The sequence below is a fragment of the Danio rerio genome, chromosome 15 (genome assembly GCF_049306965.1).
Source record: "Danio rerio strain Tuebingen ecotype United States chromosome 15, GRCz12tu, whole genome shotgun sequence".
Classification (NCBI taxonomy): Eukaryota; Metazoa; Chordata; class Actinopteri; order Cypriniformes; family Danionidae; genus Danio; species Danio rerio.
This window is the reverse complement of record NC_133190.1, coordinates 39,046,917-39,072,980: the sequence shown is the minus strand read 5'-3', so window position 1 is coordinate 39,072,980 and position 26,064 is coordinate 39,046,917. Positions and strand designations below refer to the sequence as shown.

The following is a 26,064-nucleotide window of genomic DNA, read 5'->3' as shown; positions in this document are numbered from 1 at the left end:
TCAAATGGGGGAACAGAGATGCCCTCGAGCACCAATGTTAAATCCCATGTCGGTACCCTGTGTGTGCTGACAGGCCTTAGCCTTATGGCTCCACGAAGGAAGCGACGAATTAGCGGATCCTGTCCTAGTGACTCATCATCTAGGGGAGAACGGTAGGCCGCTATAGCTGACACGTACACTCTCAGAGTGGATGCAGCTAACCCAGCAGACAGGCGATCTTGGAGAAATTCCAGCACTGAGGCTACCTGGCAGCTGACTGGGTTCAGCTGGTGTTCTCTGCACCAAGCTGAAAAGAGAGCCCATTTTAGGGCATAAAGCTTCCTTGTGGAGGGAGCCCTGGAGCTTAGAATGGTCTGAGCAACCTCGGTTGACAGTCCATACTCTATGAGGTGGGCCCCCTCAGAGGCCACACCCACAGTTTCCACAGGTCGGGTAGGGGATGAAGTATCATTCCTCCCGCCTGGGACAGAAGGTCCCTGCTGATGGGGATCTCCCACGAGAGACCCGCCAGCAGGGCTATGAGGTCCGAAAACCAAATCCTGGTAGGCCAAACCGGGGCTACCAGCAGTAACTGTACTCAGTCTTGACGGACCCTCTCCAGGACTCCTGGGAGCAGAGCGATCGGGGGAAAAGCATACAGACGTAGCCTCGGCTATGTCTGAACCATGGCAACCAGTCACAGAGGGGCTGAATGCGAGAGAGAAAACCATAGTACGCAATGCTTGGTCTCTTGGGAAGCAAACAGGTCTACCTGCGCTTTCCTTAATCTTTCCCAAATGGACTCCACCACCTCGGGGTGAAGAAGTTTCCATTCCCTGGATCTCACCCCCTGCCTCGACAGGAGATCTGCTCCCATGTTCAGATGGCCCGGGACATACATTGCCCTGATGGACAGGATTTTGTTCTGGGCCCACAGGAGGATCCGATGTGCTAGTTTGCATAGCATTCGAGACTTCAGACCCCCCTGCTGGTTGATGTAAGCGACCACCAATGTGTTGTTCGTGCAGACTAAAACATGATGGCCCCTTAGATCTGGGAGAAAGTGTTTTAAGGCCAGAAACACGGCCATCATCTCCAGGCAGTTTATGTGCCAGTAATGATGACGTTCTCCCCATCGTCCCACTGCGGGAAGCCCCCTCAGGGTTGCTCCCCAGCCCGTTAGAGAAGCATCTGTCATAAGCATGACGCGATGACAGACAGCCCCCAACACTAGGCCCTGGGACAGGAACCAGGGCATTTTCCACATACTTAAGGCTCGAAGGCAGCGCCGCGAGACCTTGATCATGCGGATCAAGCCCGTTGCTCCCTAGCCCATCAGAGAAGCATTTGTCATAGGCATGACGCGATGACAGACAGCCCCCAACACTGGGCCCTGGGACAGGAACCAGGGTATTTTCCACATACTTAAGGCTCGAAGGCAGCGCCGCGAGACCTTGATCATGCGGAAAGGATTCCCCTTGAGGGAAAACCCCCTGGATTTGAGCCACCACTGCAGGGGTCTCATGTACAGCAGACCGAACGGAATCACGCTGGCTGCTGCTGCCATGAGACCCAACAACCTCTGAAAGTGTTTCACAGTGATGAACTGGCCTAGTTTGACTCTGTGTACGGTTGACTGAATCGAAGCGATTCATGGCGGGGACAGACGTGCTCGCATCGTCATGGAGTCCCATAGCACACCTAAAGAAATGGTCGTCCTGGCTGGAACAAGCACACTTCTTGCGGTGTTTAACCGAAACCCCAACCTTCTGATATGGGTGAGAACGACATCTCGATGCCGAACTGCCATATCGTGAGTCTGAGCTAGAATTAGCCAATCGTCTATGTAGTTTAGGATACGTATCCCCTGCATACGAAGTGGAGCTAGTGCCGCTTCGACTATTTTGGTAAAGGTTCGAGGTGACAGAGCTAGGCCGAATGGAAGAACCCGATACTGGAACGCTTCGCCCCCGCAAGCGAACCTCAGGTATTTCCTGTGTTGGGGAAGGATGGAAATATGGAAGTATGCGTCTTTCAGGTCTATCGTCACAAACCAGTCCTCGGACTGAATTTGTGACACCACGTTTTTGATGGTTAACATCCTGAACCTGAGGGCCCCGACGGCCCGATTTAGATTTCTCAGATCTAATATGGGACGCAATCCTCCATCCTTTTTGGGAACTATAAAATACCGGCTGTAAAACCCTGACTCTCTGTCGAGTGGGAGAACACGCTCTATTGCGCCTTTTACTAATAAGGCCAGTACTTCCTGTTCCATAACCAGAGCCTGTTCTGGCTTCACTATGGTGGGTGGAATACCGTTGAAGCGAGGTGGGCGTGCACAAAACTGTATTTTGTAGCCATGTTTTACTGTGAACAGGACCCACTGGGACACCATCGGCAGGTGGTTCCACGCTGCCAAAAAATGTGCTAGGGGTACCAGCCTCTCGAGACTGGCCTCTGGTTGTTCTTTGACCCCCCTGCAGAGGGGGTGGGGCCCCCAATGCCCTCAGACTCTGAGGAACGCCCACCCCGGGAGACACAGAGCCCCCCACCAACATAAGTGGTGAGGTGGCCTCTCCCTTTCTCTGCGGACCCTGGTTCAGTGAGAGCGCTGAATGGTGCTCTCGGTGTCCAGGGGGGGCCCTGGAAAGCCTGACTCCCAACACGTCAGGACTTTGTTTTATCCTTCGTACCTAATGATATGAGGAGCTGGTTGACGGCTGGGGCTGTCTTTTAACAGCCCCCTGACTTTTTGATCTTGGGGGGAGAAAGTCCCCGAGGGAGCTAGAGCGTTTTTTAACTCTGTCGAGGGATTCGGCGACGCGATCGACGGCGTCACCGAAGAGCCCTGAGCTCGATATTGGAGCGTCCATAAGAATAGCTCTATCGGTTTCTGACACTTCTGCTTGTGTCAGCCAGAGGTGCCGCTCAGTAGCCACCAGGGTAGCCATAGATCGCCCCACCTAGAGGCTGCCTCTTTAGTAGCTCTTAAAGCTAGATCTGACGCCCGAAGAGCTTCTCGAAGCTGTTCGGGTGTTGCTCCCCCACCATCTAGGCACTCTTTAATTAGGTCAGCCTGATATGCCTGCAGCACTGACATGGTGTGCAGGCATCCAACAGACTGACCAGCCGTCATATATGCTTTACTGACTAGACCCGATGTTACTCTTAATGGTCTCGACAACAAAGGAGGGACCCTTGCAGATTTTAGATCTGAACGACAATGACGTGCTAAGTCCTCTTCTATCATTGGCATTACTGTACATGCCTTTTCCCCTAGCCCACGAACTGCTGAATAAATAGCTGTTTTTGGTGTCATTAACCATGCTGAATACGGATTTTTCCATGATTTAGAAACCGCATCATGTAGCTTGGGACAAAAGGGGAGGTCCCTTAGTGGAGGATCTACTCTGCTGGGTAATTCTCTCTCATCCAGCATTCCTGTCAGACGCAGCTGCTGCTGCTCACGTGCTGGCTGCCAATCTATTACTTCGAACCTGTCAGCAGCACGTGAAATCACCTCCACTAACTCCTCATATTCCACTGACTGGGGCGGCAGATTCCCCGACCCTCTTTGTATTTGTTGCTGCGGCGCCTCGGTTTCCTCGGAAACGGAGGACGCCGCCCTCCCACGAGGTGCAGAAGAAACCGCAGAGCGTGCTTCTGACGTTCCCGAAGGAGGATTAGATCTCACGGATCCAGAGAGAGAAAGGACAGAGTCCGTCTCCATCTCATCCGCCAGATCTAGCTGCGAACCCCACAACCGAAGTCGACGCTCATCCTCAGCACGAGCGGGACCCGAACCGCGAGGAGCGTGCGCCACGGGAGCTTTATTAAAGAACTCTCTCCGACTACGCAGCTCTTTTCGGGAGAGAACGTCACAGTGTCCACAGTCAGCATTCTCAAATGCTGCCAGGGCATGCTCTTCTCCCAAACACTCTAAACACAAATCATGTGAGTCACCAGCCGTAATAAAGCGAGGGCATGGAGGCACACAACGTTTAAAGTTTTTCTCTGCCATACCAAAATAAAAAAGTAAGTTGTCAGTTTTTTTGTATTTTGTGTATGCAAATCAGTAATGAAAGTTCACAGAAAGAGGGTGTATTTTCACGTGCGTGCTTCTTGAAAGCAAAGAAGTTGATACTGAATGCTCAGTACAGGCTTTTATACTCTCTGGTCTGACGACACCTGCTTAATTACATTAGATTGATTTCACATGTGCTTCAAGACGCGTATAAAAGAGGTGTTCCCCTAGCGTTCTGGTTAGACGCAGTGTTGAAGTTCCCTAGAAGGGGAAACATATATAGCTTAAAGGGGCTAATAATTTTGTCCTTAAAATGGTTCAAAAAAATTCTAAACTGCTTTTATTCTAGCCTAAATAAAACAAATAAGACTTTCTCCAGAAGAAATAATATTATCAGACATACTGTGAAAAGTTCCTTGTTCTGTTAAGTATAATTTGGGAAATATTAAAAAAATAAATAAAATAAAATAAATAAATAAATAAAAGGGGGCTAATAAATCTGACTTCAACTCTATACATTATCTATTATTTTAATTAGTAATATTATTTAATATACAGATCACAGCAAACTATTTCTTAACTATTAAAGGGAATCTTGTTTTGATGTTCTTTCGGGGGGGGGGGGGGATTAAACGTTAATTAAGACCCTGTTTATTGGTTATGAAGCACTTCAGTTGGTTCTGAGAAGAGCAAAACTAAATGAACAACATTATCATATTAATAATATTGTTGTTTTAATGATGTTGAATTTGTCACTTAGTTTGTCAAAAAGAACTAAAATCATCTGTGTATGAAAGATTTTGTAAAACCATTCAACAAACAAGAAATTAATACTGAGCAAACATAATTTTACATACAAATTTGCTTGATTTTATTTTGTTGGCAATGTAAATAATTGGCTTAATTTTAAAATGATCTACTTTTCAATATTTCTTTATACATTTTAATGTAATCCTCCAACTTCACTGCATGGTAAGCCTTTTGGACACAATGGTGGATATCAACAGGTAGCACATAATATCAGCATTATGATTGCTCATCAATTAAACACAAGGCTTAGCTGCATATGTGCATGATTATTCACAAGACAATCAACTAATATGCAAATAACCTGAAATATACAAACAAACATGAGATTTTACCTTGTGTGTGATTTTTCTGCAGATCCATGTAAAAACATCCGCTGTCGAGAGAAAGAGACGTGCAGCGTTGAATCTGGTAGGGCTGTTTGCGTGCCCCTGTACCGCAGCAGCTGCTGGGCATGGGGCGACCCGCACTACCACACCTTTGACGGCTATGACTATGACTTCCAGGGCACCTGCAGATACGTCTTATCTAAGACCTGTGGGCTTCTGAGTGGACTGGAACCTTTCTCTGTGACCCAGAGCAATGAAAATCGTGGCAGCCCTGCGGTGTCTTTTGTGCGAGAGGTGGAGGTCATTGTATATGGCAACACTCTTACTTTGGTGAACCACCAGATGGCACAAATCATGGTAAAGAGCTCCTTCAGATATTTGTATTATTGTTAGTCGCATCTATTCAGTCATTTTTTATTATTAACATTAGCTAACATGATTTGACAATGATCAAGATTTAATATAATGTAATTAAAAATATATAATTTAACATATATGTATTTTAGTTTTTATTGATCTTAGCTGTTCATCTCGCAATATCCTAATATATATTTAAAGGTCATGAGAATATTCACAAGAGTGTATAGATGTTTCCCAGTGATGGGTTGCAGATGGAAGGGCATCCGCTGCGTAATATTCAATATTTATTCATTCATTTTCTTTTTGGCTTAGTCCCTTTATTTATCGCGGGCCACCACAGCAGAATGAACCGCCAACTTATCCAGCATATGTTTTATGCAGAGGATGCCCTTCCAGCTGCAACCAATCATTGGGAAACACCCACACACTCTCATTTACACACATACACTATGGATAATTTATCCTACCCAATTCACCTGTACCGCATGTCTTTGGACTTGTGGGGGAAACCGGAGCACCTGGAGGAAACCCACACGAACATGGAGAGAACATGCAAACTCCACACAGAAATGCCAACTGACCCAGCCAGGGCTCGAACCAGCGACCTTCTTGCTGTGAGGCGACAGCCCTACCCACTGCGCCACCACGCCGCCCATCCTAACAATATTTTATTTATAATTTACATTTTATACATGTTTTAATATAATATTAACTGAATACAGCTAAAATGGCAACTGGTTTATCACTTATACACTCTTACTGAACAAACACAAAACATACATGCATAGGTTTCCTCCAGGTGCTCCGGTTTCCCCCACAGTTCAAAGACATGCACAACTGGTGAATTGAGTAGGTTTCATTGTCTGTAGTGTATGAGTGTGTATGGATGTTTCCCAGAGATGGGATGCAGCTGGAAGGGCATCCGCTGCGTAAAAGCTTGTGCTGGATAAGTTGGTGGTTCATTCCGCTGTGGCGATCCCTGATTAATAAAGGGACTAAGCCGACAAGAAAATGAATGAATAAATGAAGCAACGAATTAATAAAAATTGAATGGTAACATGTTTGAAATATTTTTAATATTTTAAAAATGCTAATGTTTAAATATATTTATCTTAATGTGTCAACCTATGTATATATTCTGAATTATTTGTTAAATCTGTGGGATACAGTAAAAAGGATTAAATAAATTCTTCTTTCCAGGATATTTTGTCACCTTACTTTAAGGTACAATTCTCACTATAAACAAACTGTTAATTATGATTTTTGCTTCAATAAAATTTGAAACTGCTGTTTATAACCAATATCCACTACCTAATAGTGAGAATTAGTACATAAACTGGAATGTTACCGGATATTTTATCATCATGGTTATTACAGTATTATGTAATATTGTGTTTATATTTATATAATGTGTTTATTGGTGTTACATTTGTATTATAATGTATACATTTTTATTTAAATTATATTATCTGTTAATATGTACAGTTAAAGTCAAAATTATTAGCCTTCCTGTTCTTTTTTTTTTTTTTTTTTTACTTTTTAAAAATTTCCCAAATGATGTTTAACAGATTAAGGAAATTTTCAGAGTATGTCTGGTAATATTTTTTCTTCTGGATAAAGTCTTATTTGTTTTATTTCGGCTAGAATAAAATCAGTTTACCCTTTAATATTTGTCTACAGAACAAACCATATTTATGCAATAACTTGCCTAATTATCCTAATGTGCCAAATTAACCTAGTTAAGTCTGTAAATGTCACTTTAAACTGTATAGAAGTGTCTTGAAAAATATTTAGTAAAATATTATGTACTGTCATTATGGCAAAAATAAAAGAAATCTCCGTTAAACAAAAATAGGAGAAAAAATATACAGGGGGCTAATAATTCAGGAGGGCTAATAATTCTGACTTCAACTGTAAATAACAAATATAGATCACTGATGATGTCATTATAATTTCTTAGTCATTCATTTTTTTTACTTGTATATTAGAATATCTTTCCACTTTAATCATATAATCTTTAAGCATGATCTTTCTGATTTCTGGTCAGGTGGATGGTCTGCTGTTCTATCTTCCTCTTGATCTTCACGACGGCCGTGTGAGGGTTCGACAGAGTGGTACAGCAGCTCTTTTAGAAACTGATTTTGGTCTGAGCGTCTCTTATGACTGGAACTCAAAGGTTGTCCTGCAACTTCCCAGTAGTTACTATGGACTTGTGTGTGGCCTGTGTGGAAACTTCAATAATAATAACGCAGATGAGCTCAGAGACCCTACTGGAAGTCTTCTGCCAGGCGTGTACCAGTGGGCAAAGAGCTGGAGAGCAGAAAACAGCAGCACATCTGCATGTCAGGATGGCTGTGACACCAACTGCCCTGTTTGCCCTCCCGAACTGGTTGCTCTCTATAAAACAGATACTTTCTGTGGACTCTTGACATCTGCAGGTCAGAGTGTGTTTAATGCATGTTATGCTAAAGTGAATCCACAGGCGTTTCAGCAAAGCTGCGTGTTTGATTTGTGCTCCAATAATGGCGACCGGAGACTTCTGTGTCAGGCTCTGGAGACCTACGTCCAGCGGTGTCGACAAGAGGGAGTCATTATTACAGATTGGAGAAGGAAATTCAATTGCTGTAAGTTTGCTTTAACACTTATTTACTAAAGTTAACTAAAGTTTGGAGTCATTATTGGATGATTTTTTTTAAAGAAGTCACTTGCTGTGTACATGAAGGCTGCATTTATTTGATTGGAAGTTCAATTTATGAAAATATGAAAACTTATTACACAGCGGTCTGAAATACACAATGCTGATTGGTCAGTCGTGACATGCACGATATGTTAATCAGAGATAATAACCGCTAAATAACACTGGCTCATTCGGAAACTTCGAATTGATTGTCCTACATAGACTCATTCTGAAAACGTAGCCCTATATACATTTCTGGAGATCGTGAATTATGTAGCCAGAAGTAGGTATGGCTGCATTTCGTCTTTAAAATGAATGCTACAGGCGGTATGACGATGTTTCCTTTTCACGCTTACCAGCTGACTGCTTACCTCCATATGGACAGCTATACCGCTGTCACCAGTTTGTCCAGTTAGCTTGCCATGTATGTCAGCGGACTTAAGATGTAGAGAGGAGTTGTCTGCGACTATGGGGTTCAACTCCGGCGAAGAACGGTTCTAGAAAGCTGGTAAGACAAAAACAGAAGCCAAAAACGTAAATAAAAGGGTGAGAATGTAGTAACATCTGAAAATGTGGTAAAAAAAAAAAAAAAAAAACAGGCGATGGCTTTTCTTTTTCTGGATTGCTTTTTAAAACTGTCGGTTGAGTTTAGGGAAGGAGGAGGATGGGTCAGTCAACAGTCTGTCGACAACGGCCTATGGTGGATTTACACAAGCAGGTGCAAATGGCACTCACAAAAAAAATTTGAGATCTAAAAAAAGCATGCACAGGAGCTTCTGGTGCATTTGCAGAAAACAAAAACAGGGGAAAAAAAAGTAGCTCCTGGGACGTATTTGGCGCTCTACAGAAATGTATATAGCGGTACGTTTTCAGAGTCATACCTGAATTATTTGGACTACATTCACAGTTCATGTATATTTAGAAAGACACTTTGGGCTTTATGATTCTTTATCTATAGTTTATAATGCTCAAAATGAAAAAAAAGAAAAGAAGTTATAGATGCTTAAGTGTTGTAAAAAATGCACTGCACTAAACATTTTATTAATTCATAAACAAATATATGAAATTAATCCTGGAGTGATGTAAACAATTAATAGGTCGAAAGCCACAATCTCTCAAGTATATGTTTTGAATTTGATGGCAATATTACTCAAAATGGGTTACACAGTGGCTCAGTGGTTAGCACTGTCGCCTCACAGCAAGAAGAAGGTTGCTGGTTCAAGTCCCGGCTGGGTCAGTTGGCATTTCTGTGTGGAGTTTGCATGTTCTTCCCGTGTTGGCATGAGTTTCCTCTGGGTGCTCCGGTTTCCCCGACAGTCCAAACACATGTGCTATAAGTGAATTGAATAAATAAAATTGTTCGTAGTGTATGTGTGTGTGTACAGTATAAGTGTGTATGGATGTTTCCCAGTGATGAGTTGCAGCTGGAAGGGCATTGGCTGTGTAAAACATATGCTGGATAAGTTGGCGGTTCATTTCGCTGTGGTGACCCCTGATAAATAAAGGGACTAAGCCAAAGGAAAGGAAATTTTACGCAAAATGACATTTCTGAAATAATTTTTCTGAGACAATGTCTTGTGCTTTTCTCCCTGTCCTTCTTTGTAGAGATGCAGTCAGATGACCACTTGTAGGGGAGAGCGAGGCACAAAGTAACACTTTTTGGTTTTGGCCAAATAATTAACAATGTAATGTAATTAAATATTTTTTTTCTATTCAAATATATTTGTAATAAAAATTAAAAGTTCCCAACACTCAAAATTAAATAATTGTATTGTTAGTTTAATTAGTGTCCAACAGTGTGTGGCTTCATTGTAACACCCTGTTAAAACTAACCCCGCTGTGTTGTGTTTTCCTCAAAACTGGCAAGCAGCCACTGTGTGTTTATTACATCTTTTAAAATGGTTAAAAAGATTTAACGTACGTACGTTCACAGATAAAAAAAAAAAATTTAAATATGGAGTATATTAAAAAATACTTTTATGCTGCAAAAATGGTTTCTCAGATGGGCTGAACTTTTATAATAATTGGCAGGAAAACATCTGCCGACACTGTGGTGAAAGCCTCTAAAGCATGCCATGGTTAACCCTGAGCAAATACCTTAAAACTTTGTGTTACATTTCACCCCGTGTTACTTTGTGCCCCGCGCTCCCCTACTGAAGGTTTCTAACAACTATTTTAGTCTTTTTCACGTAACTTCAGACTATAAAGAAAAACTGTCTCCAGCACAGCTTTCTCCAAAATGATGAAGCTGGTTTAAGTCAAGAGATTTCACTCATTGACCATCTTTGAAACGCCTTTCAGGCAGTATGCTCTGACATTCTGTTTGAATGGGGAAACATCAAATTCCCCAAAACTTTTTGCAAAGCTTACGATTCAACTTCACATTTTGAATCACCAATAAAGTTAAACATCGACTGTCTCAAACAGTTAAACATCGACTTAAATAAAAAAAACTGGCATTTTTTCAGGTTGCCCAAGCTAATGCGCATATGTACACAATCGAAGGGAATGAGGGAATCACGACAACACCAACCTCTGTTATGGCCGTTTCACATTAACATGCTCTGAAGAATGCCTCATCTAATTATGTGGGTCTTCTGAAGTAATTCCTAACTTGGTCTTGATAACAAATCTCCCAAAATGAAGATTACAAAACCAAGAAAAAACAAAAAAAACATTTGTTTTCATGTGTAGTTGGTTCATTTAAAAATGTACAGATTTCAAGTTTAATGTGGATATACTGTATTTCTCATGCTGGTGAATCAAGTATTTACATTTAAAAACATGTACAGTAATTATTGCACCTCTTCATTGTTCTGCTGGTAATCCTCTGCTCTGATCTTCTACAGCGATGACCTGCCCGCCGAACAGTCATTATGAGGCCCGTACATCTCCCTATGCAGTAACCTGTTCACATCCAGACCAGCCGCAGAATTGTACTGATACCTGTGTGGAAGCATGTGTCTGTGACAGCGGGTTTGTCCTCAGTGCTGACACTTGTGTGCCCACCAATCAGTGTGGCTGTTCTTTTGAAGGTGTCTACTACCAACCAGGCCAAACATTCTGGGCCGACAATCAATGTCTTCGGCTGTGTGAGTGCGATCGTAACCTGAGTGTCGTGGTGTGTCGTGAATCCTCCTGTCCTGCTGGTGAGAGATGCTCAGTTGTTGACGGAAAACGCAGATGTCAACCAATGAGCACCGGCGAGTGTGTCGCATCTGGAGACCCACATTATCGCACATTTGATGGACTCCGTTTTGACTTCCAGGGTACGTGTGTGTATCAGTTGGCAGCCCTGTGTGTTTATAAAGAGGGTCTTGTGCCTTTCAATGTGACTGTTCAGAATGATCATCTCTGGGGCAATGCAGTGAGCTTTACTAAGACTGTCAATGTGTCTGTCAATGGATTCTCCATCACAATGACTAGAGAACATCCCAATCAGATACTGGTGAGTACCATCACGAAATTTACACTTATGCACATTAAAAACTTTAAGAACGCTCTTGTGTTTAGAGTTTTGTAGCACAATATTCCTTATTTCTGTCTTTTTTATCTGTTACAAAATAGGCTAGCATGAATCCCAAAGAGACTCTGATTTAGATCTAATAGTAAATTAGATTTGATTCCCAAGTGTAATTAGATTCCAAAAACATATGACTCTAAATAAGTCTTTTTAGTGAATCTGATTCCTAAACAAATGATGGATACTTTTATCCAAAATGACATAGTTGATAATTATCTTTTTTTGTGAATCTGAGTTGTTTAGTGAATCCAATTCTTACAGAACAATATATACTGATTTAGACAAGTCTATACCATGACTGAATGCATTCAGAATGACCAACGTTTGATGTTTGACCAATGTTGAGTTTGTTCTTTGTTTTGTAAATCAAATCAATACACAATGTCTTACCTGATTCCAAAAAAATGACTCTGAGTTGATTCTTTTTCAATGAATCAAATTCATACTGAGCGACCAAAGTTGTCTGATTCCAGAACAAGTGACTCAGAGTTGATTCTTTTCAATGAATCAAACTTATACTGAGCCATCAGTTATGTCTGTTTCAAAACCAATGACTCAGAGCTTGTTTTTTTTAATGAATCAAATTCATACGGATTCACCAGTGTTGCGTGATTCCCGAACAAATGACTCTGAGCAGACTCTTTTCAATGAACCAAATTTATACTAAGCAACCAGGGTTGTCTGATTCCCCAACAAATAACTCTGAGCTGATTCTTTTCAATGAATCAAATTCGTACTGAGCAACCAGAGTTGTCTGATTCCTGAACAAATGACTCTGAGCTGATTCTTTTCAATGACTCAAATTCATATTAAGCAACCAGTTTTGTCTGATTCTCCATCAAATAACTCTGAGCTGATTCTTTTCATTAAATCAAATTCATACTGAGCAACCAGAGTTGTCTGATTTCTGAACAAATGACTCTGAGCTGATATTTTCAATGAATCAAATTCACACTAGGCAACCAGTTTTGTCTCATTCTCCATCAAATAACTCTGAGCTGATTCTTTTCAATAAATCAAATTCATACTGAGCAACCAGAGTTGTCTAATTTCCAAACAAAAGACTTTGAGTTAAGTATTTTCAATGAATCAATTCATACTAAGCCACCAGTGTTGTCTGATTCCCAACAAATGACTCTGAGTTGAATCTTTTTATTGATTGTCTGATTAAAACAGAACAACTATTGTAATTAAATACATGTAATTGTTGTTGTTTAAACCCATATTGCAATAAAATAAAAGTTTTCAAATTATTTTTTCTTTGAGCGATACTAAAAGAGTAATCAGTAATCTTAATTTAAGAAGAACTGCATTTCAAATCATTTTAACACAAATAAGCAATGTTGTGACTGTTAAACCTATTTGTTTTATTCTCTCTTTAGGTGGATGGCCAATTAGCAGATCTTCCGTTTTTGCTGAAAGGCATGTTAATAGTTTTCCGTAGCGGTAACACTGCTGTGTTGAAGACAAACTTTGGTCTCCAGGTGACCTTTGACTGGTTCAGTATGGCGAGGGTCAGTTTGCCAAGCAATTACAGCGGTGCAGTGTGTGGACTTTGTGGAAACTTCAACGGTGATGTTCAAGATGACTTTGTGATGCGCAATGGTACGAGCGCACCCGACAGTGGTAGTCTGGGACAAAGCTGGCAGGTTTCCGCTATCCCAGATTGTACCTCAGCTGGTTGCCTTGGCATTGGTTGCTCAACTTGCCCTTCGACCCAGAGGGAAAATGCAGAGTGCTATTGTGAGATCATTGCAAATCGGACAGGGCCTTTCAGAGAATGTCACACCTATATTGATCCTGGGCCTTATGTAGAGGACTGCATATTGGACACCTGCCAGATTCAGGGATATCAGGGTGTGTTGTGTGGTGCGGTGGCAGCCTATGCATCCGCATGTCAGAGTCAAAGCATTACGGTCTACCCGTGGAGAAACGCCACTTTCTGTCGTAAGTAATTTTTTTTTACTGTACTATGAAACTTAATTTGTGTACTTAAAATTGAAAAGAAATAGGAAACAGTTTAAATAGTTGATCTGGAACAAGCATGTTTGACCATTTTTTTTTTTGGCAAGAGTACAATTAAAGAAATTGTTTTCCTTTTTGTTGTTGTACTAATTTTTAAGGGCTTTTGACGGCAGTCAAAGTAAAAAAATATGTACAATTGACTTTTTTGGTTGTTTAGATGTTAAAATAAATAAATTATTTGTTTTAATATTGCACTTGTTATAATATACTTTTAGCTGTATTACATTTTTCTATTATTTTTTTACATTTAGATGCTTATTTTTAGAACAAAAAAATTATAATAAAAAACATAATTTTTCATATTTTTCAAAATGGCTAAATTTAAAGTATTGTTGTAAAAACAAGGCTGTTTTAGTATTATTGTTTGTCTAATAATGTATTTTTTATTATTGGCTTTTATTTACACTTTTTTTTGTTGTTTTTGTTGTTTTTTTATGTATGATTTAGTTAGATTATAGTGTTTGAACTTAAATGTACTTATTTCAATTAGTTGGTAAAACCACTTATAAATTGAATAGTTCCAATTCCAAACCTTTAATTTAAAATCAAATTAAAATACGTTTTTTTTTTTTTTTTAATCTCTCAGAGACATATAATGGATTCATTTTTAAACAAAACTGTATGAAATATTTTTCAAAATATATAGGTCTGGAACAGAATGAGACTTATTTTTGGGTGAACAATATTTTTTAAATTGTGCCATCAAACTGTATCTATATTAAAGATGAAAATATATTTATATTTTATTTAGCCAAAGTACTTTTTAAAATAGTTTTAGTTTTTGTTATCATTTGTGCTTTTATGCATTTTACTTTATTTTTCCAGCTGCATGCAAGATCCTTACATTCTGCATTCTCTTCTCACATAAATCAAACCCTTGCTATCATCATCCTATAATGCTCACAAAAACAAAAAGCCTGACTAACTAAACTAAAAATAAACACTGTCTCCAATGTCTTCATCCCAGCTCTGTCCTGCCCACCAAACAGCCACTACAACTCCTGTTCCCCAGGCTGCACAGAGACCTGCGCCTATCTATCTGAACACAACTGTACCAGACCCTGTGCTGAGGCCTGCCAGTGTGACCGCGGCTTCATCTGGAGCGGTCTGACCTGTGTGCCACAAACTGAATGTGGCTGCTTCTATCAAGGACGCTATTACAAGAAATACCAGACATTTTACAACCATCCCCAGTGCATGCAGCTTTGCATGTGTGGGGAAAATGGAAACGTGTCCTGCCAGACATCAAGCTGCGGTCCAGGAGAAGCCTGCAGGATTGCGGATGGACTGTTTGGATGCCATCCTGTCAGTTTTGGACAGTGTGTGGCCACTGGTGACCCGCACTATATTTCTTTTGATGGAAGGAGATTTGACTTCCAAGGAACATGTGTGTATACGCTAGCTAAAGTGTGTGAGTGGAGTGTAGGACAGCTGAGGAATTTTTCAGTGGATACGCAGAACGAGCAGTTTGGAAACAGAGGCGTTTCTGTCATCAGGAGTTTGACTGTTAATGTCTACAATTTCACAATCACCATCAGACGAGGAGAACGCTGGAGAGTCATTGTAAGTGTTTACAGTCAGAGTTTGGCCTTTTTGTTAATGATAATAATACTTTGTTTTCTGCAAGGATGCATCAAACTGATTCAAAAAGTCAAGATTGTTGATTGATGTTATGAAATGTTTCCAATTAAAATATCTTTTTAGGTAACACTTTACAATAAGGTTGTATTAGCTAATGTTAGTTAATGTATTTACTATCATAAACAAACAATGAACAATATGTTAATTGCAGTATTTATTCATGTTTGTTAATGTTAGTTAATGGAATTAAAGCTGTTCATTGTTAGGGCATTACCTAATGCTAATAAGCATGAAGTTGGATGTTGCATTAGTAAATGTTGAGATACAATTAATAAATGCTTTACAGGTATTGTTCATTCTTAGTTCATAATAGTAAATACATTAACTAATGAAGCCTAATTGTAAAGTGTAACCATTTTTTATTTACTTACTATTCATCATGGAGTCTTTAAAATTTTTACTCTACTTTTCCAAGTTGCAAATTCAGTTTTTAATAAAAATTATAAGGCTTTTTAATACCTGTGCAAATCACAGAAATAAATACAAATTAGGCAAATAATATACTGAACGAACAGTGTTCTATAGCCCAGTGTCTATAATAGTATACTACTAAGCCATGAAGTTAATGTAATAACCATTAATTGAATACAAAATAAAATGTTGTACATGTAATAATTTTAAATCGTGTAATTACATAAATGGATATTAAAAAGTGGGTTTTGAAAAAAAAAAAAAAACAGTCACAACACATACTGTGAGTAGGTAGGTAGGTAGGTAGGTAGGTAGGTAGGTAGGTAGGTAGGTAGGTAGGTAGGTAGGTAGATAGATAGATAGATAGATAGATAGATAGATAGATAGATAGATAGATAGATAGATAGATAGATAGATAGATAGATAGATAGATAGATAGATAGATAGATAGATAGATAGATAGATAGATAGATAGATAGATAGATAGATAGATAGATAGATAGATAGATAGATAGATAGATAGATATAGCAATGCAGTTGATAGATAGATAGATAGATAGATAGATAGATAGATAGATAGATAGATAGATAGATAGATAGATAGATAGATAGATAGATAGATAGATAGATAGATAGATAGATAGATAGATAGATAGATAGATAGATAGATAGATAGATAGATAGATAGATAGAGTACTGCAGTTGATGATAGATAGATAGATAGATAGATAGATAGATAGATAGATAGATAGATAGATAGATAGATAGATAGATAGATAGATAGATAGATAGATAGATAGATAGATAGATAGATAGATAGATAGATAGATAGATAGATAGATAGATAGATAGATAGATAGAGTACTGCAGTTGATGATAGATAGATAGTTAGATAGATAGATAGATAGATAGATAGATAGATAGATAGATAGATAGATAGATAGATAGATAGATAGATAGATAGATAGATAGATAGATAGATAGATAGATAGATAGATAGATAGATAGATAGATAGATAGATATAGTAATGCAGTTGATGATAGATAGATAGATAGATAGATAGATAGATAGATAGATAGATAGATAGATAGATAGATAGATAGATAGATAGATAGATAGATAGATAGATAGATAGATAGATAGATAGATAGATAGATAGATAGATAGATAGATAGATAGAGTACTGCAGTTGATGATAGATAGATAGATAGATAGATAGATAGATAGATAGATAGATAGATAGATAGATAGATAGATAGATAGATAGATAGATAGATAGATAGATAGATAGATAGATAGTTAGATAGATAGATAGATAGATAGATAGATAGATAGATAGATAGATAGATAGATAGATAGATAGATAGATAGATAGATAGATAGATAGAGTACTGCAGTTGATGATAGATAGATAGTTAGATAGATAGATAGATAGATAGATAGATAGATAGATAGATAGATAGATAGATAGATAGATAGATAGATAGATAGATAGATAGATAGATAGATAGATAGATAGATAGATAGATATAGTAATGCAGTTGATGATAGATAGATAGATAGATAGATAGATAGATAGATAGATAGATAGATAGATAGATAGATAGATAGATAGATAGATAGATAGATAGATAGATAGATAGATAGATAGAGTACTGCAGTTGATGATAGATACATAGATAGATAGATAGATAGATAGATAGATAGATAGTTAGATAGATAGATAGATAGATAGATAGATAGATAGATAGATAGATAGATAGATAGATAGATAGATAGATAGATAGATAGATAGATAGATAGATAGATAGATAGATAGATAGATAGATAGATAGAGGGATGGATAGTTTTGTTGTTAAAATATATAACTAAAAATAATATTTCTTTGTCCTCTTTGACAGGTAAACAATGAGAGTGTCAACCTCCCTTCATCTCTTGACCATATCACCATTAGCCAAGTTGGATTCAACATCATAATCCAAACTGATTTTGGCCTGAGAGTTCAATATGACACCGGTTACCATGCAGAAGTCCATATTCCATCAAGCTATCAAAACAGCACTTGTGGCCTGTGCGGCAACTACAATGGCAACCCGTCAGATGACTTCATGTTGCCTAATGGGACCCAAAGCTCCAGCGCAGAGACATTCGGACAGGCGTGGGCATTGAAAACAACTAGTGTTCAATGCGTAGGTGGAAGTTCCCCGAAACAGTGCATTCAGTCTGAAAACGACAGATACCGCAGAGATGATGCCTGTGGCCTGATGGCATCTGCCACCGGTCCCTTCAGTGCCTGTCATGACTTGGTGAATCCTGAGCCCCATGTGATTAACTGTGTGTTTGACATGTGCATTATGGATGGAGACAGAGCAACACTGTGTCAGAATCTTCAGGGTTATGCCATTATCTGCCAACAAGCTGGGATACAAATCATGCCATGGAGAAATAGTTCATTCTGCCGTAAGTTTGAGATAAACTCAAAACCTGTAGAATCAGAACTGCCTTTAAGAGCAGTGGTTCTCAATTTTCGGGCAAATTTTGTATAGCTGCATCCCAAATGGCACACTATGCACCTATGTACTATGTACCTATGCACTTACACACTCAACAACATAGTATGTGTATGTAATATGGTCCCGAATGGATCACTGTTTTTTACTAAGTGGAAATTCAAACCTTCACAGATGATGTTTGATGGTTGGCAAATTGTCAAAATAATTGACCAAACTACCAAATAATACATGCCATGAGTACAACCGCATTCACCATTGGGAGGTGGTATAATCATTCTCATAGGATAATTTGGCTTTTACAATCCAAAATAAATAAATTAATCCAACATACAGCACTTCATTTTAATGGTTGAATAAGTACATCATCCAGGATTATTAAGGTGCACTTATTATTTTTTAGAGTTTCAATGTGAATGCACTATCTACACTATTTATACTACAAAATGGCATAGAATAGTGCTAAAGTGTGTGATTTGGGGCGCACCTTATGTCTTCTTTACTTAACACACCTGTTCAACTTGTTAATAGAGAGATCCATGAACTGATTCTTGTGTCAAATAAGAGGGACATACAAAGCAGCCCGAGGACCATTATTGAGAACCACTGCTTTAAAGGGCCATGAAAACCCTCTCTTTCGGTTTAAGTCTACCTAAGAATTTTAAAAAGAAAATGCTAAAGATAGGTGTGAAGCTCAGCGAGCAGAGGGAGAAGTGGGCATGGTCGGCAGAGAAGGGGAAGGGTAAGAGGAGAGCGAACAACTGTTGTCAGTTGGCTCCCAAAATGAGACACAAACCATGAGGAGACCCATGATTTTATAGTTTACAAAGTTACAATGCAAAGAAATAAAGTAAGCAATTCAATTTCCTGCTACATTTGTTATCCGTAATTACATATACACATAACCACAATTTGTTAAATCATCATTAAGATAATCGGGTTTAAAACAGCAGCACAGATAGGCGATGTGTCTGAATGGTAACAAACTCAACTGATAAAAGACAAAAAGTCCACCATTCTTCAATTCTCATACAGCTAAAAAACAGACAAAAATGCTTGCTGCAAACCAACCACTTTGCTGTATTGGCCCTGACAGAATCGTGTAGAAAAACATGAAACAAATCCCATAGATATTGAAAACAAACACACAACCCGGTCTCACGTATGGCTCACCCGGTCGTTGGGTCTCACAGCTTGGCAGGTCTGCCTTGCCTTCGGAATACATGTGCTCTCATAAATAATTAAGAAGCAGGGTCTTCTCATAGGATAAGAAAACTAAGCTATGAATAATAATGAGAAACCGACGCGACATCAATCCACTAGCAGATTCGCGCTCATCACTGATTTTAATACTGCCCCAAAAATTATTTTAAACCTGGAAGATGAAATTAGCTGACAAAAGCTCAAAATGATCCAGTTTTCCCCACAATTAAAGATGACAGCTGCTAACGTTGTTTTAAATGATGCTAAACACACACACACAAATGTTTTAAAATCTCAAAAAAGGGTGTCTTGAACCTTTAAAGACACAGTTTACCCAAAAATAAGAATTTACTTACCATTTACTGACCCTGAAGTTCTTAAGTGTCTAATGAAAACACACACACACACACACACACACAAAGATATTTTGAAGAATGTTGGTAACCGATAACAATTGACCTCCATAGTAGGAAAAGCAAATACTATGAAGGTCAGTGGTTACCGGTTTTCAACATTTTTCAAACTATTTTCTTTTAGTCAGCTCAAATAGGTCAGTGACAAGTAAAGAGAGAGTGAGTGATGAGAGAATATTTGTTTTAGGGTGAACTATTCCTTTAAGCTGTGTAACAATCAATTTATGTGCATAATATATAACAGTAAAATATAAATTCAGCCATGGGGGAAAAAATCATAAGACCACTTAAAAATTCTCAGTTTCTCTGAATTTGCTGGACATATTGGGAATGTGTTTTACAATAAATTTAATCAATTAGGGTGAAAATTCAGCTCTGCTGTCATATAATACAGTTTATTACCTCCAAACATTACATTATAGTGAATGGGGTATATGCACAGCTAATGTTTTCAGCCAATGATAACAGTTTACAGGTTTAAGTGACTATTTAAAATTTTAACTTATTTTGAGGTTTCTTTTACAGCATCAATGTTATAATTTAATTAAAATACAAATAGACTTAAGCATTTATCTAGTTGTTCAGCGTTAAACAAGATAAAAGACTGTGTTAATGCAGGTGCCATCAGTAGCAGAAGCAGTAGCAGACAAAAAAAATACTGGGGTACAATAAATGTACAAGTTTAAAGACATGGTGCAGAACAATGGCATTTAATGCAGTGCTTGTTGGTCTGATACTTACTTTATATCATTTATATCAGCTTTTACTATATTTTTTAAAAAGCAGCCTTAGTAAGTATAAAGCACTTAATTTCAGAACATTTAAAAAACAAACTTTTTAATGGTCATGTAAAATTTGCAATATTCCATTTTAAAGATTAAAATGGCATGATTAATTTTAGTAAATTCTTATACATTTGTGTTTTCTTTTTAGCCGCAGACTGTCCAGCTAACAGTCATTATGTGCAGTGCTCTAATAACTGTGCCAAAACCTGCGCCAGTCTTACTGGGTCCATTAACAGCTGCCCAAATATTTGCATGGAAGGCTGTCAGTGTGATGAAGGTTTCCTCTCAGATGGAGATCAGTGTGTGTCTGTTGGAGACTGCGGGTGTGTGCATAACGGCAAATACCTAAAGGTGAGATTTATTGCTTTTTCTTGAATTCATAAATGATCATTAGTGTGTTACTTCATATGAACTTTTCCACCCCGTCACCAGGGGTGGACTTAACCAATAAGCAAGGTAAGTAGCCGCTTAGGGTCACGCGAATTAAGAGGCTTCCACCAATGCCAAGAAGCCTAAATGAATTATATAGCTTTTTTAAACATTTTCTATCATATGTTGTAAAATCTGTTTATAACTGTAAAGATTTTAATGTTATTTCTTCTTTTCAAAATTGGGGGCACCCATGAATAGTGGAACGTGCCTTCCATACTGCACACACAAATATTAAAATCTAACCACAAATATGGCTAATTAACTGTACATAGTTTGTGAGCTCGCTTTTTATTTGTGAGTTTATTGTATTTCAGTTTACATTAAGAAGATAAAGGGTTCACTTAGAATATATTTTTAACATGCAGTTATTTTTACAAAACAAACTAAACAAAAATTAATCTACAGAGAAAAAAAATATCTATAGAGAAAGAGAATGTTTTGACTTAATGCTAGAGCCCCATACCTGGAATTGCTTAGGGCCCCCAAATAACTAAGTCTGCCCCTGGCCGTCACAGTTTTGAAAATAATAGGGATTCTAAATACTTTTTTTGGATTATTTTTCAGCAATTGTTCACATTAATAATTGTTCACATAGCATACACTGTAATAAAAGTCTGTTAATTAACTGTTTCTGTATTTTGTGACTCACAAGTGTTTTCTGTTTAATTACAGTTGTGAATTGCATTGTGGGATGTTGATCTTTGCTCTGTACACTTTTGGTGTTGAAAATTCAACTCTACAGTTTAACAAAGTAACTTTTATTGACATTTTAGTAGTTTAAAATAATACAACATATAATAAATGATATATAAAGAAATAAGCCTGTAAAAAAACAGAAAATGTATTGTACTGTAATATACAACACCAACTCAGACAATATGTCACCTTAAACTATTGAAAATGTTAATACAAGTCACTTTTTTAACTTGTCAAAGTTAAAAGTTGTTAAAAGAAAAATCAAGATCTCATTATGCAATTTCAAAGTGTAAATAAATAGGGGGAAAATAAATAAAAACATGAATCACAAAATATGAAAAAACTGCTATTTTTTACAAACTGAAGTGTGCAGTTTTGGCCAAATAATCATGAAAATGGTAATGGTATCATCCTATAGTTTGATAAGACATTCAACATTGTATCTTGTATATAGGCTACTATATATCATGTTATTTTATATACTGTATATATGTCAGCATCTGCTACTAATTAGGTATACAAAAGTTGTTTTGTATAGAAAGAAAGCATATTAAATGCAACGTCTGCTATTGTTTCAAATGACCGTTGTTAGAGTAAAATCTCCAAATATAGGGTAGATACAACTCCATCATCATTTAGAGATGTATTGATGCTAACATTTAGATGAAAACTTATTCAGATCTGTAATTATTAGAACAAGATTATAAAATATGAATAAACGAATTTTACTTGTTAATCAATTATTCGTTCATTTATTTTCCTTCGACTAAGTCCCTTAAACTGTATATCAGGGATCGACACAGCAACTATTCCAGCATATCTTTTAAGTAACGTATGCCCATCCAGCTGCACCCCAGTACTGGGAAACACCCATACACTTGCATTTACAAACGCACTCATACACTATGGCCAGAGGAAACCCAAGCGAATGCGGAGAACATGCAAACTTTACAGAAATGCCATATTTCGCAGATGGGACTCGACAGTGCTAACGACTAAGCTACCCTGTCACCTTATTAAGTGACGTTTATATATAAACTAAATTCGAGAGGATCACATGCTTATGACTGACCTACCTGAGCTCAGACTCCCCTCTCACCCTATAAAATGGGAGAGAGCCTCGGGCTCAAGGATCGTCTGAGATTAGGGCTCTCTCCCGAACAGCATGCCATACTTGCTCATACTCTTACCTGATCAATCATCAGCAAAGTATGAACTCTTGAAATTGGTTATTTACAGTATTACTTATTAAAGTTTACAACTGGGTAAATTTTTGTGGTGTAAAGGTGTTGACAAAAATAAAAAATGTTTTGCGGAATATTTTGTGGACAATTTAAACAAGATGGATTTGAACTTAAATTGTTGCATGGAAAAAAAATACTACATTATCTGTTGGTAAAAACTTTCCTCTGCTCTTTCTCTTATAGGTCGGCGAAGTCTCCGTGACTGAAACCTGCGATATGAAGTGTTCCTGTCGTGCTGCTGGAGTGCTGGAGTGTGTGAAACAAGCCTGTGCCAGCGGAGACACTTGCGATGTTCAGAACGGCAAACGTGATTGTTACCCTCTACAAGGCCTCTGTGCATTTGATGCCAATGACCAGTTGTTGTCCTTCGATGGTGTGAAAGCCACTATTAGGCAACTAGGAGCCTTTCAGATGGCATTCCTATGTGATGAAAAGTCTCCTGATTGGTTCCGTGTGGTGTTAGATGTACATGCGTGTGCCAGTAATCAATCTGGTAACATGAAAATAGTCCACGTTTTCTTCCAGGACATGATCATCACTGTCAACAATAGGCTACACAGTTGGGTAAGTGGAATGAGTGTTTACAGTATATAGCAATATTTTTTTTCCATATTTTGACCCCCTTAGTGGGCAACTTGATGTCAAAACCATATCAAAAGACATGCCAAAAATAAAATTCAATTTGATGTCAATTGACTAACTTGATCAGAATCAGAAAGAGCTTTATTGCCAGGTATGTTCACACATAAGAAGAATTTGTTTTCATGACAAAGCTTCTACTGTCAAAAGAGCTATCAAAACGACATCACATTTATTTTTTATTATTATTTTATTATACATTTTTCATTATTTTTATTTATTAATAATTTTTTATTATTAATAATATTTTTATGTGAATTGGCATCAAACATTGGTGTCAACAACACTTCAAAAAACGATTACTGGACTGTCCTGTCATCGGTTTTTGATGTGTTGTTTTTTATTTTTATTAAATATTTATTTTTGGCATTTTTGCCTTTATTTGACAGGACAGTACTTTGACAGGAAGTGAAGTGGTAGAGAGAAAGATGTAGAATTGGGAAAGGTCCACGAGCCGGGATTTGAACTCGGAGCGCTGAGTTCTGATGTGTTCTTTTTTTTGCCAATGTTAGACATCAATTTGTGGTGTGAATGTCAAATGGATCTTAAGGATTTGACATGTTTTTTTGACATCATACTTCATGTCAATTTGATGTTGTTATGACATCAAGGTGCTTGCTGGGTCATTAAATTCTACCATGTACGAAAATAAATCATGCATTATTTAAACTTTTTAACTTGTAATTAGTAATTTTTACAACAAGAAATGAATCACTACAAGGTGGAAATCGACTTTCCATATTAAAAATGTAGATATTTAAGTACCATCAGTTTAAAAACTATGAAGTAAATTCTGTTTTTTCTCTGATTGAAACAGGTGAATGGAAGAAACATCTCCTACCCCTTTATGCCTAGAAAAGGGCTGTCAGTCTCATTCAGAAATGAGGCAGTCGTCATTGAGAAAACATCTATCCTGAGACTGACTTACTCTGTCGCTGAAGGGGTGGTGTTAACCGTAAGCAGAGACCTGAGGGGCAATGTTTGTGGTGCGTGTGGTAACTTTAATGGAGACACTGCAGATGATATGACAACTTCTTCTGAGAGGAACTCCACTGTGATGTCTCTGGATGTATCATCCTGGAAGGCTGAAGACTTCTTTACATGGTGAGCACTTGCTAGTACAGAAAATAAAACTATTTTAGTTCTGCGAGTTTAGTCACCTATAATGGAAAAATTCACAAAAAAATGTAAATTGCTGTTAATTTGTTTGTTTTAGTACAACATTAAAGAAATGTTTCAGCTGAAATCGTATTCCTTGGTGATTCACACAACGCAACCTGAACAGCTACTCACACTTTTAGACATTTACAGTTGAAGTCACTATTATTAGCCCCCTGTTGAGTTTTTTCCCAATTTCTGTTTAACGGAAAAAGATTTTTAACACATTTCTTAACATGATAGTTTCAATAACTCATTTCTAACAACTGGTCTCTTTTATTTTTGCTATGATGTCAGTACATAATATTTTACTGGATGTTTTTCAAGATACTAGTATTCGGCCTACTGTAAAGTGACATTTAAAGGCTTAACTAGCATAATTAGGCAAGTTAGGGTCATTAGGTGAAACATTATATAACAATAGTTTGTTCTGTAGACAGTCCAAAAAATATTGCTTAGGGGGGCTAATAATATTGACCTTAAAATGGTTGTAAAAAAATACACAATAATGAAACAATATTAAAACAAGTATATATTTCTACAGAAGATTTTTTTTTTTTAAGAAAATACTGTGAAAAATTTGCCACTGTATAGGCAAAACAAAATTACTACCCATGGCTCCTGAAGATACATTGAGGTCTTGCATTGCAAAACAGTCATCCATGCAATAAACTGAATGTTATTTACAGCAATAACACCTTTAAAATGCCACTTTTGCTAATTTTGTCACTTAATGGCCTTTATCAAACACTGGGAATATGTAACCTCAAGACTTTAATGCAGGGGTCACCAATCTCAGTCCTGGAGGGCCGGTGTCCCTGCAGGGTTTAGCTCTAACTTGCCTCAACACACCTGCCTGATTGTTTCAAGTATACCTAAGACCTTGATTAGCTTGTTCGGGTGTGTTTGATTAGGGTTGGAGCTAAAGTCTGCAGGACACCGGCCCTCCAGGAACAAGTTTGGTGATCAATGTCTTAATTTATTGTCAAAAGCCACTGGTATTAATTTTGATTTGTTTAGGGTTTTTTTTTTATTCAAAGTATTGAAAGTATTGACTTTTACAGTATTTAATAAATCTTAGATCTAAAAATCATTAATGTTATGCTGATGAAATTAAGTCATCTACATTTAAGAGTTAGTAAAATAATTGCACTTTCATTTTTGAGTGAACCCGTTATACTGTATAGGGCATTTGAGCTGCCTC

At 37.8% G+C, this 26,064-nt stretch overlaps 1 protein-coding gene across 1 annotated transcript in view; it reads left to right on the top strand.

Annotated features, from left to right (window-relative positions):
- fcgbp (Fc gamma binding protein) overlaps nt 1-26,064 on the top strand; it is a 63,985-nt gene that overhangs the window by 37,698 nt on the left and 223 nt on the right. Inside the window, exons 14-22 of the mRNA XM_021466524.3 lie at nt 5,171-5,499; nt 7,550-8,126; nt 11,029-11,627; nt 13,085-13,649; nt 14,695-15,290; nt 17,682-18,240; nt 20,840-21,042; nt 23,247-23,627; nt 24,520-24,806. Of these exons, the coding sequence (XP_021322199.1) occupies nt 5,171-5,499; nt 7,550-8,126; nt 11,029-11,627; nt 13,085-13,649; nt 14,695-15,290; nt 17,682-18,240; nt 20,840-21,042; nt 23,247-23,627; nt 24,520-24,806 (4,096 nt within the window). The remainder of the gene's footprint in view (nt 1-5,170; nt 5,500-7,549; nt 8,127-11,028; nt 11,628-13,084; nt 13,650-14,694; nt 15,291-17,681; nt 18,241-20,839; nt 21,043-23,246; nt 23,628-24,519; nt 24,807-26,064) is intronic.